The sequence below is a fragment of the Alligator mississippiensis genome, chromosome 6, assembly GCF_030867095.1.
Source record: "Alligator mississippiensis isolate rAllMis1 chromosome 6, rAllMis1, whole genome shotgun sequence".
Classification (NCBI taxonomy): domain Eukaryota; kingdom Metazoa; phylum Chordata; order Crocodylia; family Alligatoridae; genus Alligator; species Alligator mississippiensis.
In genome coordinates this window covers 87,273,028-87,295,727 of record NC_081829.1, presented here as the reverse complement: position 1 = coordinate 87,295,727, position 22,700 = coordinate 87,273,028, and the positions used below count along the sequence as shown (strand labels likewise).

Below are 22,700 nucleotides of genomic sequence, written 5' to 3'. Positions count from 1 at the left end.
CCCTAAAGCGCAGCCTCCAAAAACAATTGGGGTGGGGGAATGCATTGAAGTTTGAGCGCGGCCGCGCGGCACCGCTGCGGGGCGGGGGGTGGCCGGGCTGGACGCCGCCAGAAGTTTCCAGCCGGGCCGTCTCTCCTCCTCCTTCTCCTCCCCTTCCCCTCCTCCGCCGGCCCCTTTGCGCCGAGCTGCTATTTCCAGACCCTTCCACCCCCTCCCTCCCCGCCCGGCCACATAAAGGCTCCCGGCCGCGGTGCACGGCTCGCACCGCCCGCATGAGCTCCGCCGCCGCTGCCGCCCCGCAGCCTCCCGCGCCGCGCATGGAGGGCAGCGCCGAGCCGCTGCCGCCGGGCTGGGAGATCAAGGTGGACCCGCAGACGGGCTGGCCCTTCTTCGTGGACCACAACAGCCGCACCACCACCTGGACCGACCCGCGCCTGCACGGGCCCCAGGTACCCGGCTCTGCCCTCCGCACTGCGGTGCCCGCCGGCGCCCGCTTGCCCGTGCCGAGTCCCGAGTCCCGAGCGGGTTTAGCCGCCCGTGCAGCGAGAGAAGCGGAGACTTGGCACGGGGTGGGTGGGTTTGTTTCCCCTTGTCCTTCCCCTCCGCCTGGCTGGCTGCGCGGCTGGGCGCTCGCCCCTGCGCTCGCCGCTCCTAATATGTCCATGAGACGAGGAGCCTCCAGAGGGGGAAAGAAACGCGCCTGGGGGGGTTTCTAGGTGTCCTTCCTTGCCAACGGGTCTTTTATTTGTTGTTGCTGCAAGGCAAGTCCCTCTGATGGGAGAAGGCTCTGCCGTGCCAGTGGGGGGTTGCGGGGTTTATGCAGCTGCCAGGAGAGAAGGAGCTGGAAGGAGGTGTTCAGAGACCGGTGACAAAACAGCGGGCGCGTCTCTCTCCCTGTGTTCACCCGGCTTCGTTTTGGGTGCTGATCCCGTAAACTTTAGACTTTTGCAGACATTAGGGCTAGAAGGGACCTCATAAGATCATCCGGTGCGGCCCCGACCTTTGCCCCTTGCCTTTTACTTCTGAACATCCTCTTAAGTAATGATGGTAAAATAGGACTGTCCTGGCATTAATGTCGGTAATGACATTAGTACCGTCTCTGGGACGGGGTAGGACATCGGAGGAAAGGAAGCTCCCAGAGCTGCTTAGGCCTGTGCTGAAAGAAGTTTGGGTGGACGCTTTGGAGCCGCACATTTGGCCGGCAGCCTGAAGGCCTGATTGCTTCAGCTGCCAGGGAAGGTTCCTGACGCTTTGGAAACTAGTTGGAACTTCCAGCTGTTGTCTCAAAATGGTGCGGCACTAGCAGGACGAGGCCTGGAAGCGAGCAGGCTGCTGCCGGGTAGTGAAACATTTGGATCATCATGACATGTGCAAACTATTCTGGCGGTCACTGCTGCTTGGCTGTTTTATCAGGGCCATGGTAAGACTTAGGGCCTCTTTACTGAAAAAGGATTGTTGCCTGGGTTGACACATAAACAGAACCCATTTAAAGCATCTTAGGTTTTTTTTAAATTATATTTGGAAGAGGCCTGGAATGTAATCTGATAAACTAGCCTGTAGAAAGCGAATTTCTTTAGTAACTTTTTTTTTTTTTTTTTTGTATTTGTAGTCTTTCATAATGTAGTTTGAAGTAATAAATACAACAGATGAACACGGCATTTTAAATAATGGAGTAAAGCTAGCTTTTTCCTACCGTTTTGAAAATGTAGATCCAAGAACCCAACAGAAAAGGAATATGGTGCTAGACAGAAGTCAGAGGAAATTATAGTCCTTTTTTCAGTGTTAAGTGACTTCTAACCCCACTGGTATAAATGAAATGACATGGTTCAGAGCCAGCGGGAGGGGAGGGGTTGTGTGTGTTTTGTTTTCGCTGCTTTTTTTTTTTGTAATCTAAAATTTTATTGAATGCGGCAGTTCTACCCCCCAAAAAAATTCATTGCTATCTTTATTTTTGAAAGTTTTCTTTTTCAAAGACATATTGATAAGTATTGTTTAACGTCAAAACAATTGTTTTTTTACACCAGTGTAAAGATATCATAGAAAAATATAGTTCAATAATACTGTTAATATTAAATTAAAAAAAATAGAAATAGTTTTAACTTACCTTCATTCAGAATGCCCTCCTACTGTACAATGTGACCCCACACTGGCACTGCTGCGAGGCATGTAATAAATATTTTAAGTTTTGCGCAGTTTTCAATTGTTTTACAGTTAGAGTGCCTTATTTAATGACTTATGTCCTAAACATGTTATCCCTTGGGAAACTAAAAGGAAAAAGTCTGTATTTCAGCTGTTTTTGATCATGCAGAAACAGGACAGTCTTGAACCAAGGTAGTGGATCAGTGTTCTTCATCTGTGATTGAAACCTAATACGTTCTCAGCCCTATTTTATCTTGGCACCTGGGATAATGAAAAATGACACCTTTCCTGCAATGTTTCAAGGATGCTGTTACAAATAGTAGTTTAGGAAAAGGAAAAACTGTATCTTCACTGAGAAAGATACAAACGGGTAATTGCACCTGCCTCTGAGGAGCAGTTATGAAATGACCAGGTTTTCCAATTTGGAAAATAATTATCTATATTTCACAAACTGTAATTTGTATGCTATGGGTTGTTCATCCTGACACAGGATAGTGCTTTCAAACAAGAAAAGGGGAAGCTGTTGATCTTGAATGCTGTTCTCTTATGGGCAAAACGACAACTTCAACTGATATTAATACATCTTTTGCTTATATAATGTTCTGATACAGGCCTTGATTTGGGTCCATTTCTAAATCTTTGCTTCCATTTAGTTTAGGAGTATTCCACAGTAAGGTACTACTTTGCTTTGAAAAGGTCTCAGAATTTGACCTCAAGAAAATATTTTTTTGTTTTCTGAAGTGTGTGCGTGAGTAAAAGTATCATCCAAAAAAATAATGATTAATCTTTACTTTCACACTCAACTCTACGCACAGACTTTCTGGAGCCACATTTTAATTATGAGCCTTATCATAGTGAATGAAAGGAACCAGATCAGTTGTACAGGCAGGAAGAGAACACTTTTCAGAGTGTCTTCTAGTGGTTTCTTGATATCTAGGATTAACTGAAGACTGTAGAACTGAGATGCTTGCTGTTTGCCCTGCTATAATACAATTAATCCTAAAAGGACAACATGTTAATATTTCAGTGATGCTTTATCATTTTGATAAGTTCTTAAAAGCAGTTAATAAAAACATTGATTCCATGGATTGCCCTAGTAATGATAAAACACAAATTAAAAATTATCCATATCCTTTTCAGTCCTTTTTGAGTGACCTATGCAGTGACTATTTTTTTAAAATTTTTAAATGGAACATAAAAGGCTAAGTCAATTTCTAACTAGTTTACATAGTGTAACTACTGACTTCAGTAGATCACTACAGATTTATAGTAGTGTAAGTGAGAAGAATTGGGCTATATTAAAACTTGAACCCCAACCCCGGACCCTTTTCCATCAATAGAATTGGGAGTTATATTGTCATTTTAACCAGAAAGTTATAACAGACTGCCTTTGTACCAGGTGGTCCTCTACTTTCATTATTACCTATTAGCTGGGGCGGACAAAGTCTGGCCCATGGGCTAGATTGGGCCCATGGTGGACTCCATTTCCCGGCAGCCCCTGCCCACGTTGCTGCGGCCGGTTTCCATGGAGACCCCAGCAGCGGTGGGTCCATGACACCAGGGGCCAGGGTTTCCAAGGAAACCGGCCCCAGCAGCACTGGCAGGGCGCACAGTTAGGTGCGGAGCTGCTCCAGGGCTGGGATCTTGCGGTGGTGACACGTGGTCTGGAGCTGGGGCAGAGCGGTGTCCTGCTGCCCGCATGCCCTGGACATGGGTGCATGGGCAGCGGATCGCAGTTGTGCCCCAGCTCCAGGTCACGCTGTCCCCACTGCAAGATCCCAGCCCTGGCCTCAGAGCAGCTACCCATCCAGCCATGCGCCCTGCCAGTGCTGCTGTGGCTGGTCTTCCTGGGCACCCTGGCCCCACGGTGTCATGGCCCCACCCCTGCTGGGGTCTCCATAGAAACCAGCTGCAGTGACGTAGGCAAGGGCTGCTGGGAAAGGGAGTCTGGCTGCTGGCCAGATTTACCACTTTGCCAACCCCTGTTTTAGCCTATATGAAGAATGCCCATTTCTGTCGTCTGTTAGATTTTTCTGAAAGGGGTGATTTGGAGGGGATATGTCCTGGTTAGCAGCTTCGATGCAAACACCCTTGCTATAATAACAGCGGTATCGGGCTGGATTAGGGACACTGGCAGGGATCAAGAAGGAATATCAAACCTGTCTTGACTGTAGTGAATAGCGGCCATGTGTTTTGTGAATGACTGAAAAGCAGTGAGCCCACTCGGACAAATTTTGTTAATAACTATTTTCTAGTTATTCAATTCCTCATTTCTTGAATGACTTGCTTTTCATATTATGGAGTGCGCGCCCACAGACAGTGAATAGTGACGATCAGTCACTTAGTTTATAACACACCTATAACTGATGTTTTTCTTATAGCTTCTGTGATAGGACCGTCTTTCCTGATGTATCTGTGTGTATATGACACTTGTGTTCCTGGGTAAAATTATACTGTCATAAGTCTGATTTCTGCTAAGATTTTTTTTTTTTAAGTGGATCACTCTGTTCAGTGGGCTGCATCCCCAGAAAGCCTGAAGATGGAATTGAAATGATGGTTTCACTTAAACCCCTCATCCACGTGCAGCAGTCCTCTTGAAGTTTATTGCAACTAGAAACCACCAAAGGCATTACTTGTAGGGAGACTGATCACCATGTTCTCAGGGGCAGCAGGTTGGAAACTGTGACTAATTGGCACAGCTTTGAACTGTCCCTGAACTATGGTTATTGACTCTTATCAGTCATGAAAGTAGCAGTTCTTGAAGCCGTCCAGCCAACAATGATTTTGCAGCTGTAGAAGTCAGGCTGGAAGGGACCTCCAGAAAAATCTAGTCCAACCCTCTGCCTGAAGCAGGATCATCCTTATCCAAACCATCCCATACAAATCATAATCTAAAGTCTACATAAGATTAGTGTCAACGATGCAAAGAATGGCTATTCCCTTGTTTTAGGAGGACTGTGGGGAAGAGCTGTATACATGTAACCGCTAGAATGAAATCCTGTAGACGGCAGGGTAGAGATACAATCCTGACTGTCTTCCCTCTCGCCCTTCTCTTACTCCCAAATATCAGCCTTTACTCAATGGATAAACATGGGTGGAGTTTTTGAAAACAGTCAGCACTGAGTAATGCTATCAATGTATGCCATGCGTTGCTTTGTATTTGAATTTTCACTGCATGCACAATCATGCCCACAAATTCACCCTTGTATGACTGTAGAAGTTGTTGTATTTTTGATTCCCTAAATTGAGACATGTTAGGACTTGATTAGGAGTGATATGCCCTCTTATCAGGAAAGAGTGCTGTGATGGCATTTTTTGCCTAGGAGTCTTGTTTTTTGTCATGTATGGCCAGTGTACAGGCATGACTGATGACTTGGCCTCTGATTAAACCAATGGAGTAGTCCTTGCTTGGACAGTGGTGAACCAGATTTAAGCAAACATTCATACCCATCAGAAATCGCCTGGGATAGATAACTAATACTACTCTTCTGTGAGAGCCTGTTTATCACTCATCTGTGGCATTGGTACTGCATTCCTAACCTGTTTCCAGATTAGATGAAATCTTTTGACTTTGGGTCTAAATAAAATGGTTCTTGACTGGCTATTAGTTTCCTTTTCGTGTGTGACAACCTTGCTGCTTCTTGAGGCTTGTTTCTTTGTCTGTGCCCTAAGGATATGGCATGCAGTGAATATTAGGAGTGCAGAAGACTGTAAGCCTGCTTAGGAGGCAAATGGCCAATGAATAGATATAAACTGGTAGAGCCTGTTGTCATCCTTATAATCCTAACACAAAAAACAATCTTATTTCCCATTACAAAGCGCATTACTTCAAACCTACCAGTTCAAAGCTGATGGGCTGAGAGGAGCTGCTGTTTCTCCCTTGAAAACTCTTGTCTTTATCAGTTGTTCAGTTCGGCCCATGTGATCCAACTTGTGCGGGCTGACATCGTTTGTGGGCATCAAGGGCAAGTGTCTTCATGTTCTGGGCTAGGACGTTACAGCATAAGAAGTTGCTCAGCAATCAAGAAAATCCTAGTTTTTAAGTCCTAAAACAAGGCATGACTAGGTTGTTTTTTATTAATAGCTAAAAGTATGGATCACAACTCCTGAACTGCCTAGGACTCGCAAGTTAGATTTGTTTCTTCCTTCTTTTGATGTGTTAATTGAGAACACATTGATGCAGTACTTGCGAGGTACATAAATAGCAATTACTTGCCTATCAACCAGGATTAACAAGACAAGTAAAATCCTATACTCGCTTGTGTAAGGCATGAAACAAAACATCAGCATTAAATAAATAACACGTCAAAAGCAGGTTGCTATATAAATAGACTACATGATGTGAAGAGAGGGTTTGTTTTTTTTAAGGTAACTCATGAGACTAAATTTACGCATGAGTTATCCTCACTTTCTTCAGTCACTTGCTAATGATACCTCACTCAAAACCCCATGCACTTATATGTAAGCACTAAATGAATGAGAGTATGATCTGAGAATCATGACAGAGTTACTTGGTTGCAATCCATGAATTGCAGCAGTGAGAAGCACTAAGTAGAGGAGCATTGATCTGGGAGCTGGTTTTTCCCTTCACTCAGGTTTGTAGAGTGCTCTGAGAATGAGGAATGGAGAGCACTTATGTAAATGTTTTGGACTATTGTTAATGCACGTAAATGTATAGCATCTTTGAGAACTGGTTAAAATGCATGTTTTAGTTAATACACTAATTACAGCAGATATTTTGGGATGTGCTGGCTTATACCAATAGTAAAGATGGTAACACTTGAGTTATAGCTAAAGCCATTGCTTTGCATTCTGCTTAAAAAAGAATGCAGGTTTGGCTATAATTAAATGAGAAGAGGACAAGGATCAGGTTTTTTTTCTTTGTTTTTGTTTTAGTTGAGCGCACTTCTTTTTCTTTCCTGTGACATTGTGGTCTCTTATAAATGGAAGTATTGCTTTCTACTTGGCCTAGGATATAAGCTATTAACTTTTTTTTTTAATTGTCATTAATGAACACCTCTGTTTGAAAGTAGATTATGTGCATGTACAAAGCAATTTATTCCCTAAAATGCCACAAATGACTTTGGCAGTCTTGGTTGGTTTATTTTATATTGTCGTTCTGTCTTGTGAGAACTTCCGCTCCCTGAAAACACGAAGCCATAGCCTACAACCAGCACTTGTGTGGAACAGAGCTTGAACCTACCCCGGGGTGGGCAAATATTTTGGGCAGAGGGCTGCTTACTGAGTTTTGGCAAGCCATCGAGGGCCGCATGACAGGCAGCCCAGAGCAGATAAATATTAATTTTCTAAATTTTTTAGGGGCCCCGCGGGCCAGATAGAATGGCCTGGCGGGCCACATCTGGCCCTTGGGCCGCATTTTGCCCACCCCTGACCTACCCCTCCTCTGAAGTGAATGCGAGGAGCCTTTGCTACTGCTTATTTCTTTTTTTTTTTTTTTTTTAAGTGATTTGCTGGGACAAGTTCATGATGTCATTGAAATCAGTAGCAAGTGAAGGGTCCTGGATTGGACCTAGAGCTTGGGGGGGGGGGGGGGGAACTACATTTTTCTTGCAGTAACCTTATAAGTAGGGTCCTACCAAAGCACAGTGGAAGTGGCCTGCATGGCGGCTCCTTTAATCTTCAGGTTCCCTTGCATGCTGATTGGCAGAGGGTCCTCGCCGCTCGCTTCTGGTGAGGAGGCAAAAACTGCGGTTTTAAATATGGTGCCATTTTTGCATTCTGGTTAGTCAACAACAAGCCGCCTGGACCTTCAGCCAATCAATGGTGGGAAGCAAAAACCATGCCATATTTAAAACCATGGTTTTTGCAGCAGGGAGGATGGCATGCATGGGGGAACCTGAAAGACTAAAGGAGCCACCATGTAGCTCACTTCTGCTGCAATTTTGGTGGGTCCCTACCTGTAAGACAAATCCTAGCGTGCTTGGCTTCTAAAAATTAATTTAACATCACACATGGGTTCTTTCCCCCTCCGCCCCCTTCATGTCTATTTTATCCTTTCTGTAAGAACTAGAGAACAGCTCACTAGTATAGTACATGAGGTGTGTTTTCTGTTTAGAGGCCTAATCCACTGGAATTAGTGAACACAGCTTGTGAAAATTGTTAGATTTGTGGGTTTTTTGCAAGCAACAAAAATACTGTTTTTAACTATTTGTATATAAAGTTCACTCCTGTGCCCCATCTGCCCCACAGGTAGTCTCAGATTTAGAAATTTGGGTTTTGTGCAGATACCATAGCTTTGTATTCAGGGTATTCCGGCAAATTTCAAGATATCGGTACAGTTGCTTAGATTAGTTCAGTAGGGGTTTGCCAAAGTAAAGAGTGACTGACAGCTCAAGGCAGGACTCCAGGATTTGTCCTACTGATGATGACAATGGAGTTTTGTCTTTTAATATGAAACAATGCTGGGAAGTCAGCTGGGTGTGTTTGAGTTGCCTCATCTTCCACCATAAAAAGACTACTGCTGCACAGAGCATGTCACTACAATGATTCTCTCTCTTCTTTCGTGGCGCACTTGCTGAGTGTACTCATAAAACATGCAACTAAGGTTAAGGCTCTTGGTTCCACTCCAACCATGCCCTTTCCATGGGAAGCCAAGTGCAGGATGTAGAGTGGCATGAAGTGTTTTTTCCATGTGCACAACTAGTGCTGGCTGTACCTTTATTTATCTTGGTGATGACCTCGCAACAGCAACACATGCTTTCTTCACCAAGAGGTGTGATCGTTTAATAACCCCTTAGCTTAGCCTCCAGCACTGCATGTCTCTGTCATTTCCAGCGTATTTGGAATGCAGCAGAACACTTTCTTGTTCATCTGAGCAACCAGGATCACTTGATGTTGGTACTATATATTTTTTTTAAGAGGAGTAGCTTGTAAAGTGTTGGATTGGCTCAAAGCTTATGCTTTAAAAAAACCCCAAAAAAACAAAAAAAACAACTGAAGTGTCTGTGTTGTAGGTGTTGGCTCAGATCTTGGAACCTGTTTTTGAGAGGGGGTGGGTGTTGCAGTTACATACTGTATGCTTTGAACAAAGGAGAGGGCCTACATGTTTTATTTTATATACATGTACATGTGCGTACACACACACACACGAGTGTATATATATTTTTTTCAAATTATCCTTACTTTTCAACTTTTTTTCTCCTCATCCACTTGTGTTTAAACTCCTGTTTTTCTTTAAAAAAAAAACTTTGTAAAAAAATGAAAAAGAAATATTTAAAATGTTCATTGCTCCAACCAATTTTGAGGAACTTCAACCATATTAATGATTACTTGCAGCTTTTAAGCTCTGTGACAGACTGTGTATGACCCTGTTCCTCCCCACCCCCAATTTATTAAGGGATGTTTTAGTTCATTATGTGACAGCGGTGTGGAGGAGTTGGATTTTTTTGCTTTCTTTATTTGAACCAGGAAGGGGCAGAGACAAAGTTTTATCTTACTGTGTTAGTCATTTTATTTGTATGCAGGTTTGTCCTAAATACAGTCTCTGAACAAATAAACCTAATCTGGCAAGTAACTTTAAACTGAAACGGCGAAGCATTGACAGCCTACACTCCTGCTCCTATGCTGAAACTTTCCCTTGAAACCTCTTCAAGGGGGATCCCAGAATTTTCACCTTCATGACGTTACAGTGAAAAATTTCTAGCTCCCGATTTCTCTCTTCTTCCTTGCAGCGATGGCGTTCTTTTTAGATGCTAGAAGGAACTTAGATTCTCGCCTATCCAAATGTGAATTGAAACTAGAAACCCAACCATTAAAATTATCTAGTTCTTTTTAAAATGTGCATCCACTACTATTTCAAAGTATAATAAAAGGCCCAGATATACAGAGGAACAAAGACCAATTTGAAGTATTTTGACTGAAACAAGGCCTATGTAGCCTGTGGTCTTTGTGTTCAGGGTCCTGTCTCTCTTTGTGTTTTGAATGATTAGAGGTTTGTTCCTATCTTTGAGCCTTTGTATTTACTAGAAAAACATTTTTCTAAAGGTTCTGAATTACAGAAAAATTCAAGGTTCTGATGAATTTCACATGGTCGCTTGGATCTCCCATTATTCTGATTCATAATAAGGACCGGAGATCACAAGGAGAACAGGACTGGAGGCAAAGTTAAGAAGTTGGACAGATAATTTTATCAGACATGCAGATTATGAGAATTTGACACATCCACAGTGGATAACTGTAGAAGAGACGCATCACTGTCACCTTCCCCAGGCACTACAGAAGCCCTTCTGTAGACATGGTCTATGGATCTAGATCTTTGGGGGTGAAGAAAGCAGACATTTGCAGTAAATCATTTCCAGTCTACTAATCCTGCAGTAAATCCCCACTGACGTTCAGGCTGTTAAAGCACCTTCATTAGTGGACTTCTCAGTTGGTAGGAAGGTTCTCTGCAACCTACCTTTTTAGTGAAGCCTTACTACCAGAGGTCTGTGCAAGTGCCAATTCAGGCACAAGCATAAGGATTCGAGCTTGTTGACACTTACCACATAACACATGGAAAGATCTTGCATAAAGTTTCATATTGATTCATTACTGTGGGTATGAGATGGCATTTGCAATACTAGAAAATGCTTTGAAGGCCAAAAACTGGGGGGCTATCTTGTAAAGGCTTGTCTGCACAGACAGTTGTACTGACATACAGTAACTATTTTAGTCAAATTGTTGTGGCTCTTTTTTTTAATTGGTACATTTAGGCCAGGAAAAGCCCTAGGATAGATCCAGTTACTAATCTAAAGTGCCTTATACCAATATAGCTAACTTTGCTCTGCTAAACCAGAACAAATCTTACCAGCATAAGCATTCTTAAAGCATTCAATGTATGCCCATGTTGGAAGGCTACCACTTTACATAAAAGCATCAACATTTTAAAGTGTAGACTAGGCCTTACTGCCATTAATCTTTACTATGCTATTTAGTTGGCTGGTTGCTGAGACCATAGGCCAATCAAAGGCGATTTTTAAAAAACCGTGGAACCAAGATGGATGCTTGTTACTGTTGATACATGTTAATTAAGTCTTTTTATACAAAAAAATGCACCAGTGTCAACTGTTAACTCAAAATCATTTTGTGTTTATAGATGACTTCATATGGAGCTGCTTTTAATATTTCCACTTAGTTCAAGAAAAGGCACCACCTACAAGTGTCTTTGTTACTGAATTACTATTTATTATGTTATTAGTATTTGGTAGTAGTGCCAGTTACTACTTTTTAATGCAATATTTGCATCCTTTTGCTTTTCTTCTGGAAATTATTGCCAGTTTAAATTTTGTCTTGTTTCTATTGACTGGTACATTTTTTTTTTTTTTTTTTTTCCATTTAAGCAGTTGAAAAACCATTATAGGTCTCTCGATTTGGAGGGTTTTTTCCAAGATAATTTATTGGTAGGTTATATAAAAACATGGCAAAAGGAAGTAACTTGGTTACATGTGACTCATTGGCAGAGAGAGAACAAGGGTCACATCAGTAAGATTGCATTTGTGTTTTTGCTAGTTATGCCTGTTTCCTGTAAATGCAATCACACTTTATCTTGCATAATAACGTAAGCAAACATAGGTGGGCCAGAAGTTTGAGAGATGAAAGAGAGACAGAAAAGAAAAAGAAGCTGGAATAAGAAAATGCTACTAGTAATTTGCGATACTAATGAAAAGGATAATCCAGACCAGGAAAAGGAGGTGTAATTGGATCACTTTCCCTAAACTTGCTGTCAGATGTATCCCCATTTCATTATACATGAGGCAGAGGGGGATAAAGTTGTGTGTTGCCAAAAGAACAATGGTCATATGAGTACTTGGACTGATACATGTTTTAACCAATGACAGTTATCTGTCCCTTTGCTTGAGCGTGAAAAAGAAGTGAATCTATAAGGACTAACTAAATCCTTAATTTTTCACAGGATATGTTGATAATTATCATTACCCCTGGAGCTATAAATAAGTGATAAACTGCCGGAATACAGTTCAGGCTCTCTTGCTTAACGTGGGCTTGTCTGGACTTATTAATGTTTTCCCCTGAACTTTTCCTCCAAGCAACAATTCGGCATTAAAAAAATATTACCGTCTTTGCACTGCTGGCTTTGCATTTTTGAGAAGGTGTTGAGTTGTGGAGGCAGCTTAGTCAAAGCTGAGCTAATTTGCAGGTACAGGCCGTCCAATGAGTTTGAAAATGGAAATACTTTCAGAGTGAGTATAGGTAAAGACTTCCTTTCCAGTAGTTGAATGGGAAGGGTGGAAGTCTTCAAAGCTTCCCTTTGCTTTGCTGTATTGGGGGACTTAGGACCCACCCCCAAACCTAGTAGGCACTTAAGGGTTTGTTTGCTTTTTAAATCTTGCTACCATGGACTCCTTTGGTTATAGATACTCTGTAGGAAAGGTTACCATGGGTGGATTTGGGGTTTTGTAAAGGGGGATGCAGGAGCAGTTGACCAGCACTACTGGCGGAGGCTTCAGCCCTGTTCCCACCAGGGCAGGTAGTCTATGCCAGAGGAGCAGCATCTGGGGACTCTCTTCAGTCCCTCAAAGCAAGCAAATGGGCAAAAAAAAGCCACTTCCTTCCTCTCTGAACCCCCTTCCTTCTCCTTGCTCAGCAGCACCTCCCATTTCCCCCCTCCCTGCCCTCTCACTGCTGCTATCACCATCTCAGCCTGGGGGTGGGATGAGCTCCAGGGTCACTCCTGCCCCACTCCAGCCAGGCTGCCTAGGGAGCAGGGTCAGCTAGGGACAGTGGCAGCAGATGGGTTTCCCCTCCCCGTGCCCGCTCCTAAGCTGGCAGTGAACACCCAGAGAGATCAGGCAGGGAGGATGGACCTGCTGGCCACTGTCACTGCCTAGCTTAGTCTGGACCCCATGCAGCCTTGGAGGGGGGCAGGGGTGGCTCTAGAGCTCCTTTTGGCCCTGGCTCAGTTGGGGACAGTGGTGGGGAAGGAAGAAGAGGAGAGGAGGGAATGAGCACAGAGGAAGAGGGAGGAGTGCTGAGAAGTGGTGGTGGTGGGGTGCAGCGGTTCTTACTTATTATTTTTTTTTTTTTGTATGGTCCCTGAAGCAAGTCTGTTCCCACAACATGGTCTGAAAGGGGTGTGTGACCATGCCACTGACTCCCTCTGGATCTGCCCCTGAAAGTTATTGTACTGCTTCAGGACACGTTATCTGTTGGGGAATCCCTGACTGTCCTCCTGACTGGGTCTGCCTCTAACCCTTCCCTAGCATTAGTCCTTTGTATTGGCACTAGAGGAGAAGCTACCTTCCCCTTCTGCTATAAAACCTCCCTTTTGTGGCAGGGCAGGATGATCTGCACACGGAGAGAATGCTTCATGCACAGATCTAGGTGGGGTGATTTGCTCCGAAATATGTGGTGGCATCCGGAGTCCTCTTTCGTTCTGCTGCGAGGAACTCTGTCCTCGCAGGGAATGTGCAGAGCAGCTGCTGTAAACCGAGCGTGGAATTCAATGACTCAGCACTGAGCAGCAAGGTGTTTCTTCTGGGTGTGTTGGACCCTCAACTTTTCTGACTGCCAGGATTGCTAGGATCAAATGCTGTAGATGCAGGAGCAAATCTGTGATACAGAAGAAAGGGAGAATTGGAAAAGAGGAGCCAGCTATTTGATCTTGGGGCTCGTCTCCTTCTCTTCTCTCCTTCTCTGCCAAGTACATTCACGTACAGGAGCTGATCTTGCTTTTGGTGTAAGTCTGAAAAAATCAGTAGAACTTAAACTTATGTAAAGAATTACTTGTAGGCTCTGTAACTGTTTGGAGAAGCTAATTGGAAATTCTTTGAACACTTCCTGGACCTCATTGTCCTAAATGCCTTTAGTGGAGTTTCTTCTGATTTAGTAGTATTAAAAAAGAAAAAAAAGAGAGATGCTCATGTTGAACTCCACTTGTGATTGCATTTGTTCCCATTTTCTTTGTTATAACAGTAGAATGTATTCTCTGCAACTTTTAGAGCTTCCTGGGTTTGAGTAATCTTTGTTTTAAAGAGGTGTAGGTGTTTGGGAGGATCTCTCAGTATCTATTTGGAAAACCTAGATAATTGTCATCTTAGTGAATTAGTCTGCTCACATATGGATATCCACATAAAACTACAAAACCCCTCCTTTTTTAAAATAACTTTAATGTATCCACCCTAGTATTACATGTCCTCTTATTAAATTCCGTTCTTACTGAATAATGACATTACCCTCTGAGTGACAGAGGTGCTTGTTACATGATCTTACTTGGAGATACATCTGGAACTTGGCCCTTAACAGGGCCTCAAAATAGAAAGGCCGTTGTAGGAAGAACTTCATTAGAGGACTTGTGAGGGGTATTGGTACAAATCACTTCCATCACATGTAGGAGTTTAGTATTGTATAATAAACATATCTGGACACCATGTATATTATTCATTTCCCATGTTAGATTTCTTCCTATGGCAGCTGATTCATGCCTCATTCTTAGCTGGAAGCAGATACAGTCTTCAGCACTCAACATCAATAACACTCTTTAAATAGACAGTGGGAGGAACAATACTGATGAGCACTGGCCTTCTGTTAGTCTCTGGTTTCTTAGAGAATTTCTTTCCACTCTTAGCTGCTGCATGGGCTTTATTTGCAAGGGTGCTGACAGAATTGTTTCTGGTGTCGCAAACTTTGCTGTAAAACCCAAATCATTCTGTTTGAAGTTGGAATTACCCACCATAACAGGTGTGTGTGTTTTAAATAAGACTCACTGGGTGTGCCTACACATGCAATTACTTCGAAGCAGTAAAATTGTACTGGAGTTTATTACTCTGGGGTGCTGCATTTGAATGTGTGCCTGGGACCACAGCATGTTGAGCCAGGTCAGAGCAACCCTGATTATAGCAGCAGAGCTGGGGGTTCACCCTGCCAGCTCAGCGCTGCTCTGACCCGGCTCAGTGTGCCCCAGCCAGCCCCTCCGCCGCACGAGGGTGCTCCAGTGCAGGGCTAGGCGGCAGGCATCCCCCACGCACGGAAGCACCCTCGTGCCCCAGCCACCCCTGCTAGTGTCTACATATACATTGCTCTGCACTAAACTCTGGTGCAGCATTTACAAGTACTAACTGGTGGTGTTGTCTATTAGTTTACTGTGCCATAATAGGGGCACGCGTGTAGGTGCTGAGACGTTTACTGTGGAGCAGATTAGGCAACTCCGCAAAAAACGTCTTGTATAGATGTGCCTATTGTCAGGAAATGTGATATATGTTTAAGCCTAAATCACTGTGTCAAGAATGCTAACTTAAAAAAAAAATCCCTTGTTCAAGGGAGAGATCAGGATTTTTTTGTGGGCAGTGGTGTGCTGGGTTTGTTTGGTTTTTTGGGGTGTTTTTTTTTTTTGTTCTGTCCTCCTGCTCCCCTTCCCCCATTGGAGCAACTGCTTGGTTAGACTTAAATGAGCTTTTGAATGCAGTGCATTCTTCAGGTCTGAGGAAAAAGCAGACCCAGCCAATACAACCATGATAAATAATTTGTTCAGCTTTTTTTTCATGCTGCATGCAGTTCTGGATGATTTAGTTCTTATTCTCTTTTTGGAAATGTAATGGGAACAGAGGAGATTAAGCTCAGATATACAAAATTCTTTGAAGGATGAGTGCTAGGGTTACTCATTCTTATAAGATGCATGGAGCCTAACTTCTGAATCCTAACATTTTTAAATTTTTAGGAAGGCCAGTCATCAGCAAACGGTCCATCTCGCGACAGCCCACGGCAGCCACAAGTGAGAGAAGGAAGCATGGGATACCCAAAACTTCGTGCTGGCTATATCCCTATTCCGGTCATCCATGAAGGCGCTGAGAACAGACAACAGTACACGTATTATTCCGCTCCTCAACCTGCCACGCAACGATTCAAGGCAGAAACTTCTCCCACCACAGTGCGGTCGCAATCACCCTTAACGGGGGCTTACGTCTGCTCGGAGTCCCCTGCTTGGGGACCAATTGAAGCTGCTCAGACAGATAAACAATGTGGACAGACAACAGCAGCTGTGACAGCCCCGGTTCCAGCCTCACATGGGCCTGAGGTCAGTTGTCGGTATTGCTGGGAGCCTTTGCCACGCTTACGAGCTCAATGTCATTACGGCTCAGAAGTCCAAATTTACCACAAATTGCATTTTTTTTCCCAATACTTTCAAAGTACCTAAGTGGAAAATTACATGCATTAATGATTCTGCTGGCAGTCTTCAGCATTAAAGGCTTTTAATTTTCTCTGGCTTTACAAGGTCTCCTTCTCAAATGATCTGCATGTAAATTGTTCTCCTATTTCACTGGCTGATTTCAGTGGAATTACTTGTGATTTTATTTATTTTTTAATACCAGTGTAAGTGACAGCATAGTTGACCCTCTGGTGTCCTGTGCTATAGATATGGAAAAAATAGGAAGTTAAAACAAAAATTGAAAGTAATAAATAGGATCTCTTTAGAAGCAACCACGCTGCGTGTTTGTAAGCACTGTTTTGCAATTTGATGTTTCACAGGCTATAATTTTATACTTCATGTCAACTCTCTAAAAACAAAAAGCTTTAAAAGTGAATTGCTGAAAACTTGTGTTTTGTGGGGGTTTCTCTTTCTCTCCTTTTGATAGATTTGTAACAAAATCAGTAATGGCAAAGATTTAAATGCTCTGCTTGCTTTGCATGTCAGAAATACTAGATTTTGGTTTTGTATCTTTGCTGGAGAACTGGAAGTGAGATAATGTGCTCACATGGACTAAATCTAAGCATTGGGGGGTGGTTTTCCAGCCCTGGATTAAATAAGGAAGGGATACTGAATTTGAGGTCCTATCCATCCTACAGCTTTCAACCAAGCTGGTTGTCAGAGTGGCAGGGTTCACGCTGAGCAAGATTTGTGCCCATAAATGACATGGCCAAAACTTTGTCTCGGCTAACAGCATTTTGTCCCTGACTAAGCTGATAATATTTTTATAGCTGGTTTAGCACATTGTTAAGCAACGTGGCTCAGAACGCGCCCAGGATTGTGCAACTTGGCAGAACGGTGGAGAAGTGCTTTTGACACTGCTCTCTTGCACTTTCTCTGCGTGCTTTTCTTCCCTAGACATAATGAACACTCCAGAGAAGGTGACTGCCTATAAACCTAGTGTAGACAAGGCCTTGTTTTCCTAAAATATCCCTCCAACGTAGTGACTCTAGTGCGTGTGATACTAGGACTTCTAGTGTAAACAGAAGCCACCAGCATTGTATTACTTAAACTCTAAAAAGGATTTCAACAACGATGGCTGAATGAAATGCTAGCACCAGGAATATGATGCCATTGCTAACGCTGGTGAAACTGCAGGCACAAGAAGCTGCAGGGAAAAAGAGACTAGTGTATACAGTCTAGCCCTAACTACCTACAACATCACAGGTGAAAGAACCGGGATGAGTCTATTTAAATCCCTGTGACTGTGTGAGGGTGGCAGTGTGGGGTGGAGGGAAGGAGAGCAGTGGGGAAAGAGGAGTGGGGCTTTTTCCTTCTTTTAGTTGCTTAGCTCTGTCCCAAATTTATGGGTTGAGATGAGCAAAAGAACTGAGTTTAGAGCAGAGGTGGGCAAAATGTGGCCCGGGGGCCGGATGCGGGCTGCCAGGCCATTCTATCCAGCTTTCAGGGCCCCTAAAAAAATTTAGAAAATGAATATTTGGTTGCCCCTGGCTGCCTGTCATGCGGCTGTTGATGGCTTACCAAAACTCGGTAAGCAGCTCTCTGCCTGAAATAACTGCCCGCCTCTGGTTCAGAGTATGATAAAATCTGTCCTCCCTCCTCTGTTTGAGACTTGGGAATGCTACAGCTCAGGTTTCTACCTATTATAATGATTGCCCCACACTTGTGTAGTTTATCCCTTGGGTCCCCAAACAAACACATCGAGTCGGCCAGGATTAGATGTTTCGGATATGCCAACAATCGGATTCCATCCCCCACGTTGGTTTGTGTGTGTTTGGGAACTGTGAATATCACAAAACAATTAATGTAACAATACTTTTTGTTTTTACAGCAACCTCAGTCTCCTTCAAATTCTGAATTGCCACCAGTTTCTCCCCAGTTATCCGGCAGAGCCAATGCAGGAAGCCATCAGCTCCCTCGAGGTTATATTCCAATCCCTGTGATCCATGAAGAAAATATCCTCAGGCAACAACCACAAGTCTACCATCAAGCACAGAAGACGCACTACCCTGCTCAGCAAAGCGATTACCAAGTCCACCACCCAGTGTATCACAAAATTCAGGCTGATGAGTGGGAGCCCAAGACAACACGAGCACAGCCTCCGTTCAGAGTGTCTCAGAAAGGCTCATCAAGTCGTGACAGTTCACCAGCCAGAGTTACCGCTCAGATACAGCCCACAAGTCCCATCAGAGTACAGACTGTTGTGGACAGACCACAGGTAGGCAGACTAGTCAGAAATGTGACTTTTTAAATTTTGGGGCATATAGCAGTTATTTTGCTTGGGACATCCTAAGTTAAACACTTGGATCATACTAGTAAGTGCACAGATATTCCTGAAACCTAATTCCAGCACTGAGTTCTCAGCTCAAGTAAATCCAGTTTACTTTACCTGAAATCTAGCTTTTAGTATATTTTAAGAGTTACCATGTTACTGAGGGGGATTCTGTTCATATCTGTTCACACACAAGACGCGTGAAAACCTGAAATTTAGAGCCAAAGCAAAGCAAGAGAACTTGGGGTACACCAAACCAACTGATTTTGACATCCAGAACAGGATTCTCATCTTGTTTTACCAGCATAAATTAAAGTAATTGCAATGAAGTCTGTCTTGCATAAGTGGTTTGCGTGTGTGGGTTTTTAAAGCATATGTAATGGGAGAATCTGGCTCAGGGGGTTTGCTAGAAAAATTGCAGCTTTGCCTCATTAATGTCTTTTATTGTAGCACCAAGTGAAGAAAATTATTGCTGCTTTTATCATAATGAAAAAAGATTAAAAATACTTAAATATTTAAGTGTTTTTCATCTACATACAGTGCTTTCTCTATAAATTTAGGAACAATGTGTTCAATTCTGCATTGTGCGGGATGATGAATTTCTACCTTTTTGAGACTAATTTTTCATAATGGAGTACCAGTGTGTGCTTTCCTAGACAAGCACCTCTGAAATTGAAACCTTTGGAATAAGGAGTATTACAAGTACTTTACATTTACCAATTTAAGACTCTCAGCTCCCTAGTTAATTTGGCATAATACCCAACTGTAAAATGGATATTACAAGGCACCTATAAGCTAACTGAGTGCCTTCAGGTTGCACAGCAAATCGGTTACAGACCCAGAACCAAAACTCAGTTGTGACTGACACTACAAGCTACAACCCTTTGCTAGACTGCAGCTTGGGGACATGCTATTAGTCATATGAGAAAGACAAAGGGAGGACTACATTTTTGATTTAAGGTAAAACACCCTCATGGTATGGTAAACTGTAACAACTTCATTTATTAAAGCTTTTTTTGGTTAGTTGTAGGAATGTTTTAATCATGAAATGAGTCCGGAAGAATTCTGAATTGTTTTCAAAACATTGTTTTAAAAGGTAAAGGAAACTGGATTTTTATGAGAGACCTGACTACAAACAGCTAAAACCTGGCACAAGACCATGGATTAGTCTTCAGTTTATAAGTTTGATAAGAGGAATTGGTTCTACCACATTCTCTTTCTGCCTTTTGATATACTCCAACTCTGTGCCAAACTGGGCATGGGCTCGGGTCCAGATTTCCCAGAAGGGAGAGGGGGATGCTACACTGGTCTACTGGAATCTGCATCTGAGCCCATTGTACTTACTGGGCTAGTTCCAGGTTATAAAATCTGCCTCCCAGTTTTCTAGGCCTGTCCCAAAGGATCAGTATTTCAGTTGCTAAACTTTGGGAATAGCCTGTGATTGATTGGTAAAGACTATGTTTACAACCTTAACAGTGCTGATACTCATGTCCTGTAAGAAGCTGGTTTTGACATAAGTTTGTTTGTTTTTTAAGCAGCAGTTAACTTTGGTATGATGGAAAAGATTTTGAGGTCCTGGTTTTCAATAGCAACTAGTGACTTCAGGTGCTACCACCTCAGAGACATTTTAAAATGTCTCTGGTCACTGGTGATGCATCAGGGGTGCATGCAGGTGCATGTGCACCCCCTGAGATTGACTGTGCACCCCCTGGAAGGACCAGCTGCAAAACCAGAAATGCTGGTGGAAGTGTGCTTCTGGTTTTGCTGCTGGTGGGTCCGGTTGGCGATCTGGTGCCCCTGCCCAGACTCAGGAGGTACCAGTCGCCCATGGCTCACGTTTCAGAAGGGAAGTGCTTGGCCCTTTAAGGCAGGGGCGAGCAATTATTTTGGGCAGAGGGCCGCTTACTGAGTTTTGGCAAACCATCGTGGGCCGCATGATAGGCAGCCAGGGGCAGATAAATATTAATTTTCTAAATTTTTTTAGGGGCCCTGCAGGCCGGATAGAATGGCTTGGCAGGCCACATCTGGCCCCCGGGCCGCATTTTGCCCACCCCTGTTTTAAGGTGTCTGAGGTTGGAGACCCAAAATCACAAGATCCTTTTGAAAAAACTGAGCTTTGAGGTTGCAATTGCTTTTTAAAAAAACCCAAACAAATTAAGAGTTGTTGTTTTCATGTCTCCAAAAACCAAACAAATCCTTGTCTTCCTGTTCAGGCTTCTCCACAGCAAATCCCACCTCAAGAAACCTCACCAAGACCACCTCCTGAGAGCAGATCTGAAAACAAAGCAAGCCCAGTTCCACCGTCTGGAGTTGGGGCGCCATCATCTTATATCCCCGTTCAGGTTGTTCACAAAGAGCCAGATTCTAAACCACCTCCACAGAAACCTGTACCCATGCCAGAGAGGGATGATAAAAAGATTTCCTGTCCTCCTAAGAGTGCACCTCCAGAGGAGAGGCCTGCTCCTGAAGAGACACCAGCACCGAAAACCATGGAAGAAGTGGAAGAGCCACAGAAGCATCCTGGGGTTTTGAAAGTGGAGGCAATTCTAGATAAAGTACAGTTGCTTGAGCAGGCAGTGGATTCCTTTGAAGGCAAGAAAAATGACAAAAAATATTTGATGATCGAAGAATATTTGACCAAAGAGTTGCTAGCCCTAGACTCCGTGGACCCCGAGGGTCGTGCAGATGTGCGCCAAGCTAGGAGAGATGGTGTAAGGAAGGTCCAGAATATTTTGGAAAGACTTGAACAAAAAGCAGAAGATGTCCCAGAACCAGATGAAACTGATGGACTTCAGCCATTCTTTCCAGGGAATGATAAACCACCACAGGAAATCATGGAGATTAATCCTGTGGTGGATAAAAGCAAGGGCGATGCAGGTAAACAAGTTGCCAGAGAGGAAATCAAAATGGAAAGGCATCAGCCTGAAACTAAGGAAGAAGTATTTACCAATCTTGCCAGCACCACAAACCCATCTCATAACCCAACCGAACCATAGCTACATGCTAAATTATAAAGCTCTCGGACTTTTAACTCGAAGTGTGTTTAAGTGAATTTTAAGTTGCATGCATTTCAGGAGCTTTTTATCAACTGGTTTTTAATCAACATAGCAGCTTGGGACACAGTAAACACTTGGGTAGCTGAACAAGGGGGCTATAAGAAAAAAAAAAAAGTAATGCATTTATCCTATATTCTTACACAATAGAAAGAGACATGTTTCAGGCCCTGTACATCAGTCACTTCTGTGCCATCTGAGTGCAAAAAACCCTCAGGGTTAATATTGATGCATGTTGTATTGAAATGTTTCTTTTGCAGGTGATTTTTGTAAAATCAATGCCCTGCGGACTTAGAATCCCAAATCCTTCTATAAATGTAGCCACTCCAACAAGAATATTTTATTTTTAATGTTCACAATTGGGCACTTTAAGTAATGATATATAGACGATGTGTAAGAAATGGTAGGGATATTTATGTGTGTAGGACTTCAATGCTATATTTTAAAAGGGAAATAAAATAATATAGAAATCTGACTTAGTCTTGTGGTTTATAAGATAGAAAGCTGAGTGCATTTGGAAATTTTCTGCTCTTTCTAGAAATAGGAATGTTTTTAATGCCCTCTTTATAGTTTAGATAACGTCTGGTCATCTGTGAGTTCTGAGCAGGACTACGGTTAGCTTTGAGTCCATTCATAACTTCCCTTTTTTTTGCAACAAGATAAGGAGAAGTATTTGGTTTTGCATTTGATTTTTAGTGATACTTTTCTATTTCATCATCCTCTTTTCTATCCTTTCTCCTCTCCTCCTCTCTCTTCCCCAATATGTTCGTTAACTGCCTGTGCCTTTTTTTGTAGCGTTAGGGAATTTATAACAGTTCATTGACCTGCTGGTAATGTCAGGGACTTATTTTGGGGCATTCTTATGTGAAGCCTGGCCGAAGAAAATCGTGTTACCGTCATCCAATTTTACCAAGAAGCCCCACACTGAATTTGCATGCAGCCTTTTACACCACTGAATCTGTGGCATTAAGAAGGAGCTTGGACAGGCATTCAGTTTTTCCAGGGAGAGTCCCTGCTCTCAGGTGAAACCACGAATGTACAGAAGTTAAGCTTTTTTTTTTTTCTCCCAGAGCAAACC

At 43.1% G+C, this 22,700-nt stretch overlaps 1 protein-coding gene across 1 annotated transcript; it reads left to right on the top strand.

Annotated features, from left to right (window-relative positions):
- The first annotated feature begins 201 nt into the window (after positions 1-201).
- BAG3 (BAG cochaperone 3) lies at positions 202-22,097 on the top strand. Its single transcript, XM_006267216.4, has 4 exons — positions 202-449; positions 15,809-16,165; positions 18,129-18,515; positions 20,783-22,097. The coding sequence occupies exons 1-4, from the start codon at positions 273-275 to the stop codon at positions 21,563-21,565; spliced, it is 1,704 nt and encodes a 567-aa protein (XP_006267278.2). The 5' UTR covers positions 202-272; the 3' UTR covers positions 21,566-22,097.
- Positions 22,098-22,700: the final 603 nt, after the last annotated feature.